Source organism: Xiphophorus couchianus, chromosome 4, assembly GCF_001444195.1.
Source record: "Xiphophorus couchianus chromosome 4, X_couchianus-1.0, whole genome shotgun sequence".
In the NCBI taxonomy this organism is placed as follows: domain Eukaryota; kingdom Metazoa; phylum Chordata; class Actinopteri; order Cyprinodontiformes; family Poeciliidae; genus Xiphophorus; species Xiphophorus couchianus.
This window is the reverse complement of record NC_040231.1, coordinates 33,635,088-33,653,164: the sequence shown is the minus strand read 5'-3', so window position 1 is coordinate 33,653,164 and position 18,077 is coordinate 33,635,088. Positions and strand designations below refer to the sequence as shown.

General features: G+C 38.1%; 2 protein-coding genes across 3 annotated transcripts; one reads left to right on the top strand and one right to left on the bottom strand.

Annotated features, from left to right (window-relative positions):
- Positions 1–1,788: 1,788 nt before the first annotated feature.
- On the bottom strand, positions 1,789–6,376 carry LOC114143125 (high choriolytic enzyme 1-like). The gene is made up of 10 exons (XM_028014919.1): positions 6,247–6,376; positions 6,066–6,096; positions 5,857–5,922; positions 5,558–5,710; positions 4,013–4,130; positions 3,729–3,907; positions 3,524–3,605; positions 2,578–2,702; positions 2,319–2,380; positions 1,789–1,957 (listed from the first exon to the last, which is right to left on the bottom strand). The coding sequence occupies exons 1-9, from the start codon at positions 6,292–6,294 to the stop codon at positions 2,328–2,330; spliced, it is 855 nt and encodes a 284-aa protein (XP_027870720.1). The 5' UTR covers positions 6,295–6,376; the 3' UTR covers positions 1,789–1,957; positions 2,319–2,327.
- A 6,283-nt stretch (positions 6,377–12,659) lies between these two features.
- LOC114143119 (low choriolytic enzyme-like) lies at positions 12,660–17,884 on the top strand. 2 transcript variants are annotated; one of them, XM_028014901.1, is made up of 9 exons: positions 12,660–12,834; positions 13,146–13,149; positions 13,235–13,312; positions 13,424–13,579; positions 13,695–13,815; positions 14,051–14,229; positions 15,033–15,114; positions 15,763–15,887; positions 17,410–17,884. In XM_028014901.1, coding segments are annotated over exons 1-9 (852 nt in total). In that variant the 5' UTR covers positions 12,660–12,729; the 3' UTR covers positions 17,412–17,884. The 2 variants fall into 2 exon arrangements, with proteins under 2 accessions (XP_027870702.1, XP_027870701.1); XM_028014900.1 differs by lacking the exon at positions 17,410–17,884 and adding an exon at positions 16,464–16,636 and having other exon boundaries at positions 12,662–12,834.
- Positions 17,885–18,077: the final 193 nt, after the last annotated feature.

The following is an 18,077-nucleotide window of genomic DNA, read 5'->3' as shown; positions in this document are numbered from 1 at the left end:
TTTTAGAGACACACTACACTACTTTTTCCACAGTAGGTGTTGTTCACAAGCAGAGCCTGAACTTGAATGCAACACTTCTGCCAACACTTCTGCTTACTGAATAAAAGAGAGCATGCAGCAGGAATCTACTAAAGAGCCTATTTTAAAATTTTGATACTTAGAAAAGTAAAAAGTAATTTCCTTACAGAAATAGAAACAGAATGTCTTCTATTATACAGAACATGTAGTTAAACTGAGAATGTCTATGGGGGAAGCGGTTTTCCCTGTTGTCACATGTGGATAAACTCCTCTGTAACATCTTGACATTTTCAACATAAAAAGATGGTGGCATTTGGTACAGACAGCATGATGGACTGCTTGTTCATACATGCAACAAGAAAGATTGATTTTGATCAGAATACATGGCCCTGACAGCCCAGATCAGCTCTGGCCACTTGGTGGGTCAGGTAAACAAAAAGAAACTGATAAGTCACAGACACATTTGAAGCAAGAAAGTGTTGCTTTTCTTTTCTAACATGGGCTGTATTTTTGGTAGAGTCTACCAAATTATATATTTATTCAACCACATGTACCCAGGTCTATGTTCAGGTGTTTCAGAAACAAACCCATATTTCTCCATGACCGGACTAAGTGTGTTGCAGCAGCTCTGTGTGTATCTGACCACAAAAGAAATAAATAAAATTAAAAAATACTGAAAATTAGCTAATGAATATCATATATTGAGACTGAAATGTGTTTGAACAGAATCATTTAAAAATGAACTAATGAAAGTCCTGGAGAAAAAATATGAAACCTCAGAAAAGACTGACGATAATATGACTACATGAAGATGTTAAACTGAGGTGGGTCCTATAGTTAGCGCCACAGATGTCATAAAGCTTCTGTGAGAATGTTCTCTGGTAAGACATGAGAAAACTGGAGCTTTTTGACACAACTGCTCTTTGTTCATAGGAGTTACCAAGAAAAGAACTCCGCTCCTATTCTGTAAGGTTTGGTTATGGCCTGTGGCTGCTTTGCCCCAGAGCATAAACCATCACATGGTGATGGGCCATGTAATGGTAAATGCATATTACTACAACTGCAAGGACACTTACAAAGAAAATATGAATGAAAAATGTTTTTTTTGTAACTTTAATATTAGACATATGTTTTCTTCACAAGAATTAAAAAGAATAAAAATTCTCGTCCACACTTTAACAAGTAACCCTATTGCCCCCTCCCCTCCATGTGATTGGGAATGTTATAGGTGACTGTCAACCAATGTCATACATCTCTGTTTCTATAATACTCATGTATTCAAATATTCTTGTATTCACTGTGACGTATTCATGTCACGTTTCCCCACTTTACTCTGCAGAGCAGTTTCTTTACCAAGTCGTTTATTCTCTTCTTACTTTAGTACAAATATTACAACCTAAACCATATTCTCTTGCTTTTAACACTGTTTCTTATAGCATAATTACAAGTCTTTCTATTTTGTGACAATTTGCACAAACTTCAACATAAGAGTCTTCAGTTCTATGAAAAAAAACTAGTACTTATCAAAGCCTAAGCTAAAATAGTTATTGATAGTGATTATTTAAACTTCTAATCGTACCAAATGTCACATTCTCACAGATCTGAGTTGAGCTTTCGGATCAGTTCCACCTTGAGGCTTATCACTGACACCATTTCCTATGTTTGATCACCTGTGTTCGTCAGAGTTGATATGGGCCACATACAGAAGACACATTGCTGAATCTGATGTTGTATTTTAAGTGAAAGAAATAAGCACAGTGAACATTTAGGTCGCTTTGACTAGTTTTATTAATATTTGCATTGCATCAAGCTGGAAAGCATCCGTTCTTGTGTATTTGTGGTAAAATGACAGCGACAGTTCAGTCGTTTTAATTTCTCACTAGGTCAACAAAGAAGCCAATAAAAGCAAGCAGCTTCCTCTGTATGTCTGCTACTCGTCCTGTAGGGTTACAGAAAAAGATGCAATGAAAAGAATAGTTATCACCAGAATATTTTAAAAGCTAAGTTCAAGGACACGCACAACAGTTTTAAATCATATGGTGTGTGAAACTAACAACTAACATCACCTACAGTCTCTGCAGAGATAAAATAAGACATGTCTGTAGGTCAATGCTGATGAAGCAACATACGTTTTTAGCTTGTATATTTTGGATGTGCAAAAAATATTCCTTCATGTATCATCAGTAAAATGTTGTATAATATTCTTAGAATTGCTCATGTACAGTTATTGTAAAATATCACATTTTGTGTGTGACTGAGAATGTTATAGGTACCGCTGTGTAATGAAACATTGAGCTTACTTTGAACTCTCAGAGGAACTGCATTCCCAACGCAAATCGTTTATTCTTAAGAACAGTTGAATCTGCAATGAAATAAAAGAGACATCAGTAAAAGCTGATAGATTTCCTGTCATAAAACCCACTGGACTGACTGATCACTCCACAGTTTTAACTTGTAAGATTCGGGCCGAGCGGCTCATTAGGGATTAAAAACGACCTCTGGTATTTTGTTCTCTTCGTCCAGGAAAGGTGAAGGCAAGATTTTGGAAGAAATACTCACTGCATTGGTAGAGGCGATTCACCCGGAGGATGTCATTCTGACTCATCTCGGTGGCTCTTCCAATCTCTACGTTTGGGTCGGGGATGGGAACAATGGTTGGCTCTCTGTTCCTAGAGAAGGCAAACCTGCCAGAATAGAACCAGAAATTTTATTTCTCTTCTCAGCCACTTTATTGAATCACTTCTTGCTTCCTATTGTGCAGCATGAAGGTTAGAGGTCTAAACTAAAGTGAAGAATGGTGTGGTACTGAGGAGGTTTAGACTTCTTCAGGCAGTTGGAGAACAAAAAATAAATAAAAAATACAGAAATAAAAGAACTTAATATTGGATAACCTGTTCTCCATCTTTGAGAAGACAACCATAAAAATATTCCTACTCTCGCTCTAGCTCTTTGTTCAGGCAGTCTGGCTTTCTGCTGCTGCTGACAATGTTTGTAGCACAAGTCTTGAACAGGTTAAGAAAAAGTGTCAGCTGAGTGACAGGCCAAGACCTAGCTAGTCTTACACACACAAGTCACTCACTATTACTACCCCCTAGCATTTTATTCAGAGGAAACTGAAGAAAATGAAATCAGTGATCAACAAGAAACAACAGTTTCAATGTGTTGTTTCTCAGGATGAATGCACAGAGCAGGCTAGCTCATCATAAACACCGCATACTGACATACAAGCATGTACAACCATTCAGGGTTTCATGTAGAACTGTGTTCAAATAATTTATGAAGATTATATAAAAATGATGGTACTTCGACAAAAAAAAAACCCAGCTTAGGAACATTCTCTCCTGAAGAATCCCACTCTTCCAAAGGTTCTTGTAGGGCCAAAGTGACATTTAGATCTTATATTTGATTTTACAAAGTTGTCATTTCCCTGAACAAAGAATCCAACCAGCAAGCTAAGACAAGATGAAAACCTTTCAGAGGTTAGGATAATGAATGCAGGCATTACCTTCCATAGTGCATGACAGAGTTGTAGTCATAGGGAGTGCCAAGGTTATTGGTGTCGATTTTCCTGAAGTTATGCTCCTGTCCTGTAGGCGGGGAACATAACTCTATGATTCCTCTGAATTATATATTTAGACAAGTTAAGTTAAAAAATTCTTATTCCATATTTATTTGAACACAGTTATAAAGGAGTGTGTACGGCGGCTCACCACGGATGACGTTCTCCAGAAGGATGCGGACATGGCTATCCCTGTCCGAGCGGGTCTGTTCATGGTTGAAGCCCAGAGCGTGTAACAGCTCATGCTGGACGATCTGGTGGAAAACACACCCGTTGCGACTCAGCGACACCACCTGACCGCCACCAATACGGCCAACAAAAGACCAGCACCTGGATTGATACAACATGACTACATCACACCACAAACAACTATCTGCCAGCTGACCTGATGAAGTGGGAGAGCACTGCATTGGTTTTATGGTGCGTGGTTGTTACCCAGAGCGGGATTGGATGTCCACAAAGTCTCTTTCCCTTTGGCGGAGCCTGAAGCGGAGGCAAGTAGAGCCATGAAATGACTCCAGACCTCTCACGATGATGCTTCTTTCTCTTTGAGCTTGGAAAAAATATGACAGGAAACATTACTGCTGTAACTGTAACAATTAATTGTGTGCAAGGATATGTGTTGTTGTCATTACTCTGTATGCTCTCGGGAGCAAGCAAAGGGGCTGTGGATGTGAAGCTTCCTACAGCCCTGAAGCAAACACACTTACTGCTGAGCTACGATCAGCTATCAGGAGTTTAGATAAAACTGTAAAAGAAAGAAAACTCAGGCCGCTGGCTCCTCTCTGTTGGACATGCAGGTACCAAGTTCAGGTAAGCTACATTCTATTTAATATGTCCCAAAGACCATAAACATTTCATATTGAGATATGATGAAAAGTTATAAAGTAGTGTAGAGTATATGCTTCCTGTTCTAGGATTATGTTTAAATGTTTAAGGCTTTTAAATTCTTGAGTCATTATTATTTTAATCAGATTGCTTTTTATTGATATAATGTGTTAAAATGTGTTGATTAGGCCAGATAGGTTGTCTCCCTCTGGTAGTTGTAACAGAAAAGTTCCTGTTTCTTTTATCTACACACTCATATACACATGTTACATTACACAAGTAGAAAAGCAGAATTCAGTTGCTGAAGCACTGAAGACAGAAACGCCCTTTTAGGGCGTAGCTTAGTTTAGATGCCTAATAGGAGTTGAATCCTATTGTTTGGTGCCACAACATGTTTGTTACCTTATTGATGCACATCAGTGGTCCAGCACTGAAATGAGAAACTATTTATCTGTTCTTATTATACATTGTATTGTATATTTTTCGGTAATAAATTGTATTGTTGAATCTAACTTTGTTTTCTTGGTTATTCGAGATAATCTCTCCCAAAAGATAGTCCAGGAGGAACATTACTCAATAACTTGAAGCCATGTTGGGATTATGAGCTGTTTCAAACTGTATGCTGTTATATTTGTGTCACCAACCTGAGTGTGCAATGACGTGAATGCACATGTAAACAAGCTAATAAATCTTTCTCCACTCTGACAAACTCCTGCTCTGACTGTTCTGTTCTCCCAACGTAACCACCAGCCAATCACAGACAGATCTTTTTCTTCCAATTAGAGTATTTCTAGCTATTACTGCATATGCTTAGATGGAAAACAACCAATCACTACCAGCAAATCAAAACTGCAGCAGCAAGCAGCAGGAATGATAAAACAGAACAGTATGATTTATGAAAAACACCATAAAACATGATCAAATGAACACTTCTGTGGCCTTAACATATTCATTACATTTTAACTAATATGTTTCAGTTTCTTGAGCTACATGTGAAATATATTTTATAATTTTACAGTAGACCTTTAGAGATAGACTGAGTCAAATATCTCCTGCCCTCTCCCCCGCCTCTTGCTTGAGCATTGACAGCGACAATCCACTCCCAGTCCACTCACACTCCCACACTTTTGAAGAGTTTGCTACACCACTCACAGAACTGGTTGGAAATACTGTACGGAATGTAGACATTGCCGTCCTGGTCTTTATTCCACAGGCAGCCTCGAGCAGTGCAGGGATCAGCGTTCTGTAGACCCGTTGGCACGGCAATGTCTCCAAACATCACCAGAGGGTCATCCAAGTTCTCCCCTGTCAAATATAAGAAGAGGAAAGGTCATTGTGTACTTCCTGTCATTAGATTTGATATAAAGGCTAGCAGGTTTGATATATTGTTAGTATGTAGAGGTGCTTATATTCAAATCTTTTACAGCATAAATTCTAGATGACATGCATACCCAGGTTAGCATTGGCCTTTTCCAGCAGGGTGGAGACACTGAAGTCATCGTCCTCAATGTTGTTGCCTGTGAAACAAAACACAGATTCAGGGAAGTAAGGGAATGAGTAGTTGTGATTACAACAAAACATATGAACTAATCAAGAATTAAAATGTCATTAAAGATAATGTTTTAAGAGACATATTTACACAATACAAGTCAAGTCTTACCAGCGTTGTCATCAGTCTTTACAAATAAAGGCTGCAAAAAAGCAGTCAATTAGTCTGAGACAGTGTAAGTCAAACACAAAATAATCCACAAATTTTTCTAGTTTTAGTAGAAGTCATTTTTTTCAGCAGAGTGAACTAATTGTTACAGCAAAGCCTTATAATAATTAGACTCTAATCTCACCTGTGATGTGGACAGAAACCCACAGAGGAGAGCAGTTAGGAGCATCATGGCTGTTGGATTAGCAGTGACTCACTCAACACTCAAGCAAAGAGCTGGAGCTTAGGCCTATATATATATGGGAAAGCCAACTTATTCTGATCCTAAAATGGGAAACTGCTCAATAAAGACAGTTATTACTCAACAGGTTCTGTGGTATCAGTAAACTGTGACACACTTTGCAGTTTTGATGAAATTTCCTCTTGTCTTCTCAAAACACCAAACACAGCCCCTAAAATACAATCCATGACTGCTTTCCAATGCAAACGTAGTGGGACTCAATGAATCTTTTGATAAAACATTATAAGTGGCAGACCCAAAAAATTTGACATGGGGGGTCTAAAGAGTGGCAAGATGTTTTGGCATGGTGGACCTCTTGATGTAACAAGCCAAGTAATTTAAAGTGAAAATCCCTTAAATGGAACTGACAAAATATCCATAAAAACACTGAAAAAGTATTTATTGTTTCTTCAAAGAAAATGAAGACAAGTCTTAAATATAAATGTATCTCATCTCCCAAAATAAAAAAGCCTCACCGCTTCTTTTACCTCCTTGTGAATACTCTCTCTTCCCATTTCAGCATCCAAACATCCCAGAACCTCATTCTGAGTGTTGTACTCATGAGCATCAGGTTTGATCTAAGAGCTCATGAAATTGATCTTGTTCTGTGAGGTTTTTTTTTCCATCACATTGAGAAAAGTTTTGAGTAGCTATCAAAAGATACATTTCTGCCTGAATTTTCATGTAATACTGCTTTTTAACCACTTGGTATTTATTTCAATCTTCCTTCATTCTAAGTACAGATGTATTTTTCATAGCCATACATTTGCTCCCACTCTGTCTTCTCATGACCTTCACATGTCATCTGCAATGGTGGGTAGTGACTGTAGTTACTTTATCTAAATTTCTTGAGTAACTCTTTGAAAAAACATACCTTTAGTAGCAGTATAGTACAGCAATGTACTTATTAAATTCTACTTCAAAATGATCTGCTGAAACGTTGGAAAAGGCTACTGTTGTGTTCAAGTTGTGCTAACAGCTGGAGCTATTCAAGCCTAAAATATACCTGAGTGAATTTGGCTCCTGCACAGTTGATTGATACTAAATTTGTTTGATTTTGTAAATGTCTGGGTGAGTGAGGATGGGGGGTAGGTTGACTGGAAATATTTATTAATACCTTTTAAATTATAGTGGAACAAACGAAATTATGTGCTGCACAAACCTGCACAAACGTTTGACACCAGTATGAGAGCTCAGTGGTGCAGCATCACTTTCTCTGAAGAAAACTGAATGAGGCTTCTAGATGAAGACTCCTCGGTTGTCCCTGATGCTGTGAGGCATTTAGAATATTATAAGTAGGCCTTCACACAGCTAGGAGTAATGCTGAGCCAATCAAGACTGGTGTTTGATTATTACCCTTTACCTGCCTGCTTTACTGACTGGTTTCTAGTCGACTGACCAGCTTCCTTTCAGTCTTTGTTACATGAGTTAAAAGTTGTTACTGAGATTAAGTGACAGACCAGGAGTACAGGTTAAGTCTCTTGTCTGAGGGCACCAGGCTGCATCAAGTCTAAAGTCTTTTAATTTTTTTGAGCTAAAACAAAGTATTTTATTTTTGTGAAACAGTGGAGAGTTTTTCCTCTCCACTGTTATCACATGTGTGCTGCGTTAGGGATTATTGCAAAGTCAAATATTTGATGCAATGAGCCAATTTTCCTGAGATATATCAAAATTTAACAGTAATTTTGCAATAAGATGTGAACCTGACTACAGTTGGATTTAACAATGCACAATTAGAGTTCTAGTATTATGAAGTAATGAATATTTTAGGAAAAAGACTTTAGCTGAACCATTAAAATTCTGGCTTCAGCTTATTGTTTTAACAGGTGGAATCCAAACACCCTCGTCCCATTTCACCTGCAAATATTCTGGGGGTTTTTCTTCCATGTAATAAACCCAGAATGCCTGCTTAATGGAAAGGAGTTATCCTGAATAACATCAAGTTTCCTCTCTTTTCCATCTCATCTTCATCATTCAGCTCTGTGAACCAAATTAGAATCAAACTGAATTCCATATTCCATATAATTGGTCATGTCTTGGCCCAGAGGTTTGTCTTGTGAACTTTTTAAGACATCTGTTGTGAATTTGAGCTTTAAAATAACACAATTCAATTGAACTGAACTGTTTTATATGGACCAGACATTATTCTTTCTGCATATATGTCCTGGTGTGAAACTTTACTCAAGTTCTTTTTGGTTAAAAGTGGGGTTGAAGATTTGTAACAGTTTCTTAGTATTTCCATTGCATTACTTCTTTAAAATGTGGGAACAGTTGCACTATCTATTCCTTGCACCTACATTACAAAAGAACATGTTGAAAGCTTTCTCTAGAAAACCACTGTCTCAAAGAAAATGTTTTGTGCATTCATAACGGTGTAGTCCTGACTTTCTTCCTGCACTGGGACCGGGCCCCTCTCCAAGCCATTCCACAATCTTCTTCTACATTCCACCCCCCACCAACACAGCATGCTGCAACGCCTCTGCACTACATCACCTGCAATCATTTGTCTGCAGTCACTTTTAAAAACAAGGAGTGAATCCACATGTTTAAAATCATAGTGAATTTTCTCTTATCCCCACGGGATAAAACTTTCACACAATAAAATAAAGTATATTGAAACCTATGCAAAATTAGTTTTGAGAACTATTGTAGAGAGTAGCTATCGTATTGTATTGTAGAGACAAATAACAAAGATAAATCATTACTCGAGACTCGGTTTTTGTTTGTTTTATTGGGGCCAATGTGAAGGGTTCTTCTAGCGGACCTGCTTCATACACAAAATCCATAGTCAAACACATCTCTAGGAGCACAACTCTGACATAGAGCAGGGTGCATCTACACTAGAGCCTGTCTGCTTTACATGTGTCTAGAGTTCTCAACCAATCCAAGTTGTTTGGCTGAAACAGATTTCTTGGCTCACTTCATGGTGGACAGATATGAAAGTTTCCAGGAATCTTTAACACCAGTTTCCTATCAGCCTAAATCAGGGGTGGGCAACTCCAGGCCTGCAACTTTTAGATGTATCTCTACTCCAACACACCTGATTCAAATAATGAGGTCATTAGCAGGACTCTGGAGAACTTGACTGCACTTAGGAGGTGATTCAACTATTGGATTCAAGTGTGTTGGATCAGGGAGACAGTCAAGAGTTGCAGGACACCGGCCCTCGAGGACCAGGATTGCCCACCCCTGGCCTAAATACTTAAAACACAACAATTGTTTTCCACATCTTAGCAAATCCTGAATTTCTTATTGACTTTTCAGGTCAGAGTGACCCAGTGCATGTATAAACATTTCTTTCTTGAAAATGTTTGCATTGTTTTTGGCTAATAATGTATTTATTAACAAATAACAACAAGGTCCTGATATAATTCAAACTGGATATAATTATTGATACTTGTTGCATAACCGTAGCAACAAGGTATTGTTTCACAACTGGTAAAAACTGATTGGCATCTCAAAAGCTCTAATGAAACATGAATTATGACCCCAAACTCCAGAGCAGGTGAAAATGAGACTTCATGGATACAAAGCAGGACCAGAGAGAGAGGAGGAAGTTCAAACCATCTCTTCCATCATGATGATCAAAGATCATATCACAGACTCCAGCATCTCTCTGCCTACTTTTTTCTGAAAGCAAAAGAGGTGGATTAGCAGAGCTGCCAAGGACTATAGCAAATCATCTCTGTTGCCTGGATACTGAACTGTTAGTGTGATATTAAGGTCAGGTAAGCATTTTGTTTTCTGTACCATGAAGCTTTTGCCAAGGAAGAAATTATATAATTCTATTGCACATTGCATACTTTATGTGTACAGTCCCCCAATAGTAAAGGATAAGATCTGATGACAGTTCAGTTCATTTATATGATGCCAGTTAAATAATCTGGTATTCAGAAAAACCAGAATACATCCAAATAAAAGCAGAAACATAAAACTATAATTTTATTTATTCTAAGTCAATAAGTGAGTCCAATAAATATCCAGTTCAGTATGATCCTCCTCAATCAAATAAAGTTACATACTATATCAACTATTTAATACAATTATCCATTCAAATCAGTCAGCTGCAATATAACAACAAACTGAACGATACCTCACTTAAGCCCAAACTCTACATGATGTGCAACATAAAATAAGTTTAACTGATGATGTGCAGAGCTTTAATTTCTAGAAATATCCCAGAAAAAATGTCAGATACCAAAATGTTGATTGATTGGTTAAAGTTTTTCATGCTTGCTTTCTGATAGTGAAAATCTAGAGATAAATTTTCAAGAAAAATATACTTATTGTAAAACAAAGCTAAATATAAGAGAATAAAATACATATGACATTTTTGAATTTATTCAAAACAAAAAATATTGATGAGCGCCAAAACAAATGACTTAATGATTACATGTTTGGCAATGTGATTCATTTGTAGAGCTTAGTGCAATAACCAATTCACAGGCAATAGGTTCTGGTGTTCTGAAAATGTCTGCTGCAACAACTTCTCATAACACAGCAAGCAGAAACAGAGGTATAATGTTTGTATGTTGTAACAAAAAGGAGGAAGAGTCTGTTGCAGAAGTCTGGTGTGTGCAATGTTTTCTGGAGTCACATTGTTGTGTAAAACTCATAATTTTACCAAATAAATCAACCGTCTTCAAAACCATAAATCTAAATCAAGGCATGAAGCAAACAAACATGGTTGGACTATGTAGAACAAACACTTTAAAAAGAAAAAAAAAGACAATGCAATGGAAATATTTTCCTGCCATTCTGTTATACTGAATCACTGAAACAGATCCTACTATTACATGCAGCACATTACATATTTTTGCATACTTTTTCAAAATGTTCTAAAATAAAACTTTTTTTGAATTAACATTTAACGTGAATCTTTTTTTAATTATTAGCTCATCTGTAAAATAAATTATAAACATTTATAATATATATAATTTTAAACATCTGATTCTCTGTTGCAGAAAACAGGGCTTATCAGTCTGGAACATTCAGTTCAACACAGCTCTGAATGACGGACCCACCCACACAAACCCACCCACCCACTGTGAAACAGCCAGACCAAACCATATGCTGTTAGTATGTGCTTGTTTGAGTCATTAGAAAGTAGACACAAGTGGTATGATAAAGAATTTTTCTGAAAAATTAAACTTAAAAAACAAACAGACACATCAGTCAAGTTTATTTGTATCACACATTTAAGCAACAAGGCAGTTCAAAGTGCTTTACATAGTAAAGACACAAAAATGTAAAGTTATATAATAATACTAAGTCATAGAACTATGCATAGAACATAATATTTACATATAGATAAGCACAAAACTATTAATACGCCTGACTGATTAAAATGCTAAATTGTTTATGTTTTATGAAGAAGTTTGTTTTTGATAGGAAATCAAGATAAAAAAGTGATGGAAAGTATGGATCATTTTGGGGGGAAAAGAGATGTTAGTTTTAATTTACAGTTGATACAAAAATGATGTGTCAAAAATGATTGATACCTTTCTTTAATGTCAATAATTCCATTGACATGCTATATACGTAAAATGTGCCAACATACTTCTTTATTTCCCCTTCCTGTAATCCATCTGTGGATGTTTCCGTATGCTTTCATGATTTATCTTTGTGTGTTTGGGGTAATTTTTAGTTCACACACACACAGCCACGCACACAGCTACGCACACACACGCATCCCCCCCCCCCCCCCCCCTCCCCCTTTCACACACACACACACACATATGTATTTTTCCCAACCAGCACAGACTGGGGTCTGTCTGTGAGGAAATCTAGCAGCCAGTTTCACAGGGGGGTGTTGAGCGCTGGGGGATGATTGTGCTGAACCGTGAGCTGAAGCCCAAAGAGCGACATGAGTGTTCTTCTGCTCCAGGTGTTTCAGGCTCAGGTGCCGTGTGTTGGAAACAGCGTCCTCTGTGCAGCAGTTGGTGTCATCACAGTATCACCACATCTGACAGAAGTAAAACAGAAAAAAAGGAATAACTGAAAGAATCCATCAAATAAAACTGTCTTTCAGTAACTTCTGATGAGAAGTTTAAAAAAGGTGCTGCAGAGGCTGTGTAAACAGCAATAATCAGCCATTAGTCAGTGACGAATGGAGGGTGAGATGTTCCACACTGACGGCCTGTTTCTGGAAACACCTGTGCAAATAACCCCAGATGAAATCCCAGAAACTTCAGCTTACTCTGATAAAGGGGTGCTGCAATGTTTGCACTTTTACTCGAATGTTTATTTGTGTTTGGCTGGATGGTGAGTATAAAACATCTCCCTTGCTGGCAGAGAGTTATTGGCTCTTGGGTAAGATCCACAAATCCAACAGCAACATGCCTCTGTGTACCGCTGACAGCTCGCATACACAGAAGCAGCAGTTGCATGTTTTATGGCCATCTTTTTATCTCTCACAGGTCTGTTGCAGCCATGCAGGTTTTCTCTTGGTCTTTTGTGGTTCTGGTGCTTCTGTCTTCCTCCTGGGCTGAGGTAAACATGTCCAGTGCTGGCAGAACTGGAAATTGTTGCTCTGTAGTAGATTAGAAAGGTTAATATACGTGACAATCTTCCTAATGCCAGGAAGAATTCTTGACATTTAACGTTTTGAAATAACAAAATATATTTTAATAAATACATAAAACACTTATTAAAATATTTTGGATGTAGATGTGTTAATAAAATTATTAAAACACAACTTTTTCAGCTGATTGTACAAAAGCTAGTTTCAATAGCGGAATGTCTCTGTTATGCATGTATAACAATCCTTTTTTTCTTTTTTGTGCTGTGGTGACTGAGGACAGGAAGGTAGGTTAGAAATTAGCAACACTCTTTTCCCGTTTTTAAAGCTGAAAGAATCTTGAGCGGTATCTAAATGTTTTATTTTGTACAGAGATTGCTACCTTGGAGGTGGACACCTCCCAGGAGCTGTCTGTTGGCGAGCTGCTGGAGAGAGCCAACAGAGACCGCAGTAGGTCAACACTCCAGTCAACAATGCTCACATTTATTTGTTGCACAAATATCCACTCCAAGAAAAAACCTGGTCATGATGATGTAAGCTGTAGCTGTGTGTGTCTGGCAGCTCCTGACTTTGATGAACCAACCCTCATCGGAGGAGACATTGCTGTACGGTCTGAAGCGGACAGAAACGCTGACCCTTGCACCTCCAATGGTTGCCTCTGGTTGAAATACACTGATGGGAAGGTCTACATCCCCTACTACATCGCCAACCATTACTGTAAGCAGCAGCTCATTGGTTTTCCCACTGAACTGAGAACACAAAGATGAACAGCTGATCTGAATTCACCTGTACCTGATGGATCTGGAATTTCAATGTTTCCTGATGGTGACAGCTGACAGAGAGAGAGAGATTATTGTTCGTGGGCTGGATTCATTTTCCACGGTCTCCTGCATCCGCTTCAGGCCCTACCAGAACGGTGACCATGAATGGTTGAGCATTGAATCTAGGAATGGGTGTGTCTCATTTTTTGCTTTTTTCCATATTAAATGCTAGTTCAGAGTGGTAATTCTAAATGCTGAACTAAAATCCACACTTTCAGATGAGCTAAAGACTGGCTAATCAGCCTAGTGGTTGGGGTCCACAGGGCTGGTATAAAACTGATTGGTTAGTCAAAATCAGGTTTGCTGCATTGTTGGATGTTGGATGCTTCTGTTGCAACGGACTTCTGAACTTAGTATGTGGTTGCAGCTGCTACTCCTATGTGGGCCGTGTGGGTGGAGGTCAGACGGTGTCTCTAAGCAGCCAGGGCTGCCTGTACCACAGCACCGTCCAGCATGAGCTGCTGCATGCCCTGGGCTTCAACCATGAGCAGACCCGCTCCGACAGGGACAACCACATCCTGGTGCACTGGGACAACATCATTGAAGGTGACACACTTCCATCATCCACCACCCATCATTGGTTCATGAGAGCTTGGTTGTTACTTGGTAGTCCTCTGGTTGAAATACACTGATGGGACAATACTTTAAAGATTGTTGAGATGAGCTCTACAATCTTTTTATTTCACTTCACCTTGACTATGACTGAGTGAGGTCTCTGTAAAGGTTTTTTTAGCTCCATTGCCCCCCTGTGCACCAACTGGAAGCGCCCTGCACCTAATCCCTGATCAGTCTGAGATATTGAAACCAGTGGAACTAAATTGATTTGCTACCAAGGAAAGGTTTTCAGGATGTATGAAGACAAACTAGAAAACTAACCTGTTCTCCAGTTTTCACCAGCGGGTGGCAGATTAGAACACGGGGTGCAATTCAACCTGATGTTCTTTAACTATATTTTTAACTATGTTTGCTTGCATTATGCTACAATTAATCATAACCTGTGTGTAGATGTATATTTTCATAAAATCTAAATGTTTAAATTTGTAAACCTCCACATTGTTAATGAGTCTTATGGGAAAAACATGGAGCAAACATGAAAGTAATGACTGTTCTTAGACACTGTTACTATGAATGCAGACGTCTTCATTTAGCAGAACAAGTTTTAAAGCAGGATGATGTAAAGAAGTGGCTGTGCTGCTGCAGAGGCGCAGCATGCTCAGTATTCATACTATTTTTTTTCTCTCTGAACTTCAAACCGATCCATAGTTTGGACCGTACCAGTTCTACACCGAGGCACAGAGACCCGTTTCAGTCAAACCTAAAACAACGCATTTCTCCTTTATTCTCTTTAGGCATGGAGTACAACTTCTATAAGATTAACACTCTGAACCAGGGAACTCCTTATGATTACAACTCTGTCATGCAATATGAGAGGTAAAGAAACTATTTGCTTTTTTATTAAATATGCTTAAAATATTTCCCTTCACCAGTCTTGCTTCATTTGTGCTGTATTTGGTGATATTTGGTGAATTTTGATTCTTTAATTGTAGATTTTAAATCAGCAGGTTATTTTTTCCAATTCAAATTTATTTCATCAAGGATGGCACATTAACCATGTTACATGTGAGAAACAGAGCAACCATTGTTGTGTACATAGGTTTTCTAGCCACAGGCTGATGTTGTCCTTGGTTGGATCTTTAATAAAAAAAAATATAAATTCCTGCCACATGCACACACATTACACTACGCTGAATTTCTGCTACTATAAACTAGAACAACATGAAAATGCATACTAGAGAAAGCTAATTCTCCACAGCAAAGTAGGCTAGAATTCATCAGTGTAGCAGCTGATTCATGGCCTAATCAAAGAGACCTTGAAAACAGCTGATGTTTTGCAGAAACTTCAGCTGAGACCTACAAAGGTCTGTGTAGGGTTGACATCTAACTTTGACTTAGGCATTGGTAAGAAGACTCATGGCTGAGCTGTAGCATTTTAGCCTTGATGATGTTACTACCCACTAAAGAGATGAGTGAGAGTGTTGGGCATGATCACCTGTCTGTGTGGAACCTGCCTCTCTTCAGGTATGCCTTCTCCAAGAACAACCTTCCCACCATGGAGCCCATTCCTGACAGCAACGTGTCCTTTGGCAAGGCCACACAGATGAGCCAGAATGATATTGACAGGCTGAACAGACTCTACAATTGTTGTAAGTGTAATAAATTGTACACTATTACCAGTATATCATTCTCACTGTACTCTAGGTGGGGAAGAAAAAAGTGTATCTTCCTCAGTTTGACACATGAGATGAAGAAGCCTGTCCACTCTCAGCTTAGCTTAGAACTTTTATAAAGCTGTTCTTTAGGGGTTTTAAACTGACATCAAACCAGATGATAACTAAACATTAGACTTTTGTTTATTTGTTGAGGCTTTGGGGGAGAGGGTGAGAATGGATGATCTAAAAATAATCAAATATGAGGGTCTCCTGCATCGTTTGACCAAACCTAACAAATAGTTTACACACATCTGAAGCCTGCCATCTAATGTCAACAACAATAACAGTCACCTGTTCGATTTGTGTTGAGGTCATTCTGACCCTTAGAAATGTAGTAACCACAACAAAGAGGTGGCAGAAGTGTTTTACCACCTTGGGCTGCTGTTTCCTTCCTATACTGTTAACATTAGCATCTAACTGAGCAGCTACTGATGGTCAGAGACCAGTCGGCCTACATTTATTATCATTGGTTCAACAAAACTCCATCACTAAAGTGAATTTGTTTTGCAGAAACTTCAGCTGTGTCCTACAAAGCTGTTGACATGTGAACACGCCAAGGAAAGAGGCATGGATTTGTGCGCTTTGGTTGCCAACTCCAAAAGTATTAAATGCTGATGTGAATGTGAAGCAAAATGAGAAGAAATAAAATACTTAAAATAAAAATAAAGTTTCATTCAAAATGATTAGAGCTGTTGAAGCATTCTTCACAACCTGATAATAATGAAGTTTCTATTTAGCGCGGAAGGTTTCATTGAATACTCAGTCGTTGAAGTGAGAAGCCAACATCCCTTCATTGTGGGATTTAATGTCATTAAATCTGGACTTTTAATCAGAGATTTGACACATTTTCTAGAGTGATCAAAATTATACATCGGCTGAAATATACAGTATATCTTCACATAAATAAGCATTAGTAAGCCTTTAGAACAGAGGAATCAAACTCCGGATCTTGATGACCAATGTTTTAATGCATTCCTGCTTTCCTGCTCCTGATAACTGCAAAACCCTCAGCATACAGTCGACCTCTGGAGTCCTGCTAATAACTCAATAATGGGATTCATTTGACAATAAATAATCACTGATAGAGATCAAATAATTACAATAATAATATAGTATAATAAAAGCCAAAGACAACATGGCCAAAACAATAATCAGCTGTTTTCTAACTAGCAAGAAACTGGAACTACCAACAGACTGTGGCTACATTAAGATCACAAAGTTCAGTTTATTTTATTAGGATTTATTTTTAGGAAAACATAGAGTAGTACATAAATATGAAACAATAATGCACGGATTTATTTTTTTAAATAATCTGAAAGTGTGGCATGTATTTGCATTCAGCCTGAAGGAGTTGATGTTTGCTGAAACCATGTGTTATTGCAATAACAGCTGAAAGTCTTCAGGTTTATGTCTTGAAGCTCTGTTCTGTAATCAAGGCTCTTCGTTTCATTTCCAGGATTGCCTTTTATTCGGTTCCATCCATCTTCCCAGCAGCTCTGAGTAGCTGCACCATCTCTGCTGACAAAAAGCATCACCACAGGATGATGCTGCCACCACCATCACCATGGTATTCAGGGGGATTTCTGCATCTAGGCCAAAATGTTCACTAGTTGGTTGTACTGAAATGTATTAGTTGTTAAAAAAGGGGACATGAAAACATATTCATGCCATTTAAAATGTACATTTTTAAATTTACTGTAGCAGTGTGCCAAAAGGTGGAAATATTCACAGAACTCACAGCAGAGATAAAAGAACTCTATTTCATATTAGGTCAATCTAGAGGTCATGTCCAGTCAGAATGTCATGAGTTGTTAGTGTGTTTAGTCTGAATTGCAGATTTCACTCTAAGAAAACCTGGACTTGCATAATTAAATATATTATATATATAAAATCATCTTGTTCATTAAAGGGCTGTTTCAGTTATTAGGGAATCTGGTGTATGCTTCATTATCTGGGCTTGTATTCTAAGACTAACAATAGCTTCTACTTTTAGCTCTATGATGAAAATTCTTAGAATTTTTGAAGAACTTCAGCTTGCCAAGATAAAAGCTATTCACAGAGCATCTTAGGCCTTATGAGAGCTACTAACAAGACAAAATGTTAAGAGTAGAGTGGAGGAGCTTT

Excerpts from the sequence above, each read along its gene's own strand:
- LOC114143125 (XM_028014919.1), bottom strand. The coding sequence starts at position 6,294 with ATGATGCTCCTAACTGCTCTCCTCTGTGGGTTTCTGTCCACATCACAG. Across the intron at positions 6,097-6,246 it reads GGTTTCTGTCCACATCACAG|CCTTTATTTGTAAAGACTGA; the intron begins GTGAGATTAGAG and ends GCTTTTTTGCAG. Across the intron at positions 3,606-3,728 it reads TCTGGAGAACGTCATCCGTG|GACAGGAGCATAACTTCAGG; the intron begins GTGAGCCGCCGT and ends CCCCGCCTACAG.
- LOC114143119 (XM_028014901.1), top strand. The coding sequence starts at position 12,730 with ATGTTTTATGGCCATCTTTTTATCTCTCACAGGTCTGTTGCAGCCATG. Across the intron at positions 13,313-13,423 it reads GAGAGCCAACAGAGACCGCA|CTCCTGACTTTGATGAACCA; the intron begins GTAGGTCAACAC and ends TGTGTCTGGCAG. Across the intron at positions 13,580-13,694 it reads CTACATCGCCAACCATTACT|CTGACAGAGAGAGAGAGATT; the intron begins GTAAGCAGCAGC and ends TGATGGTGACAG.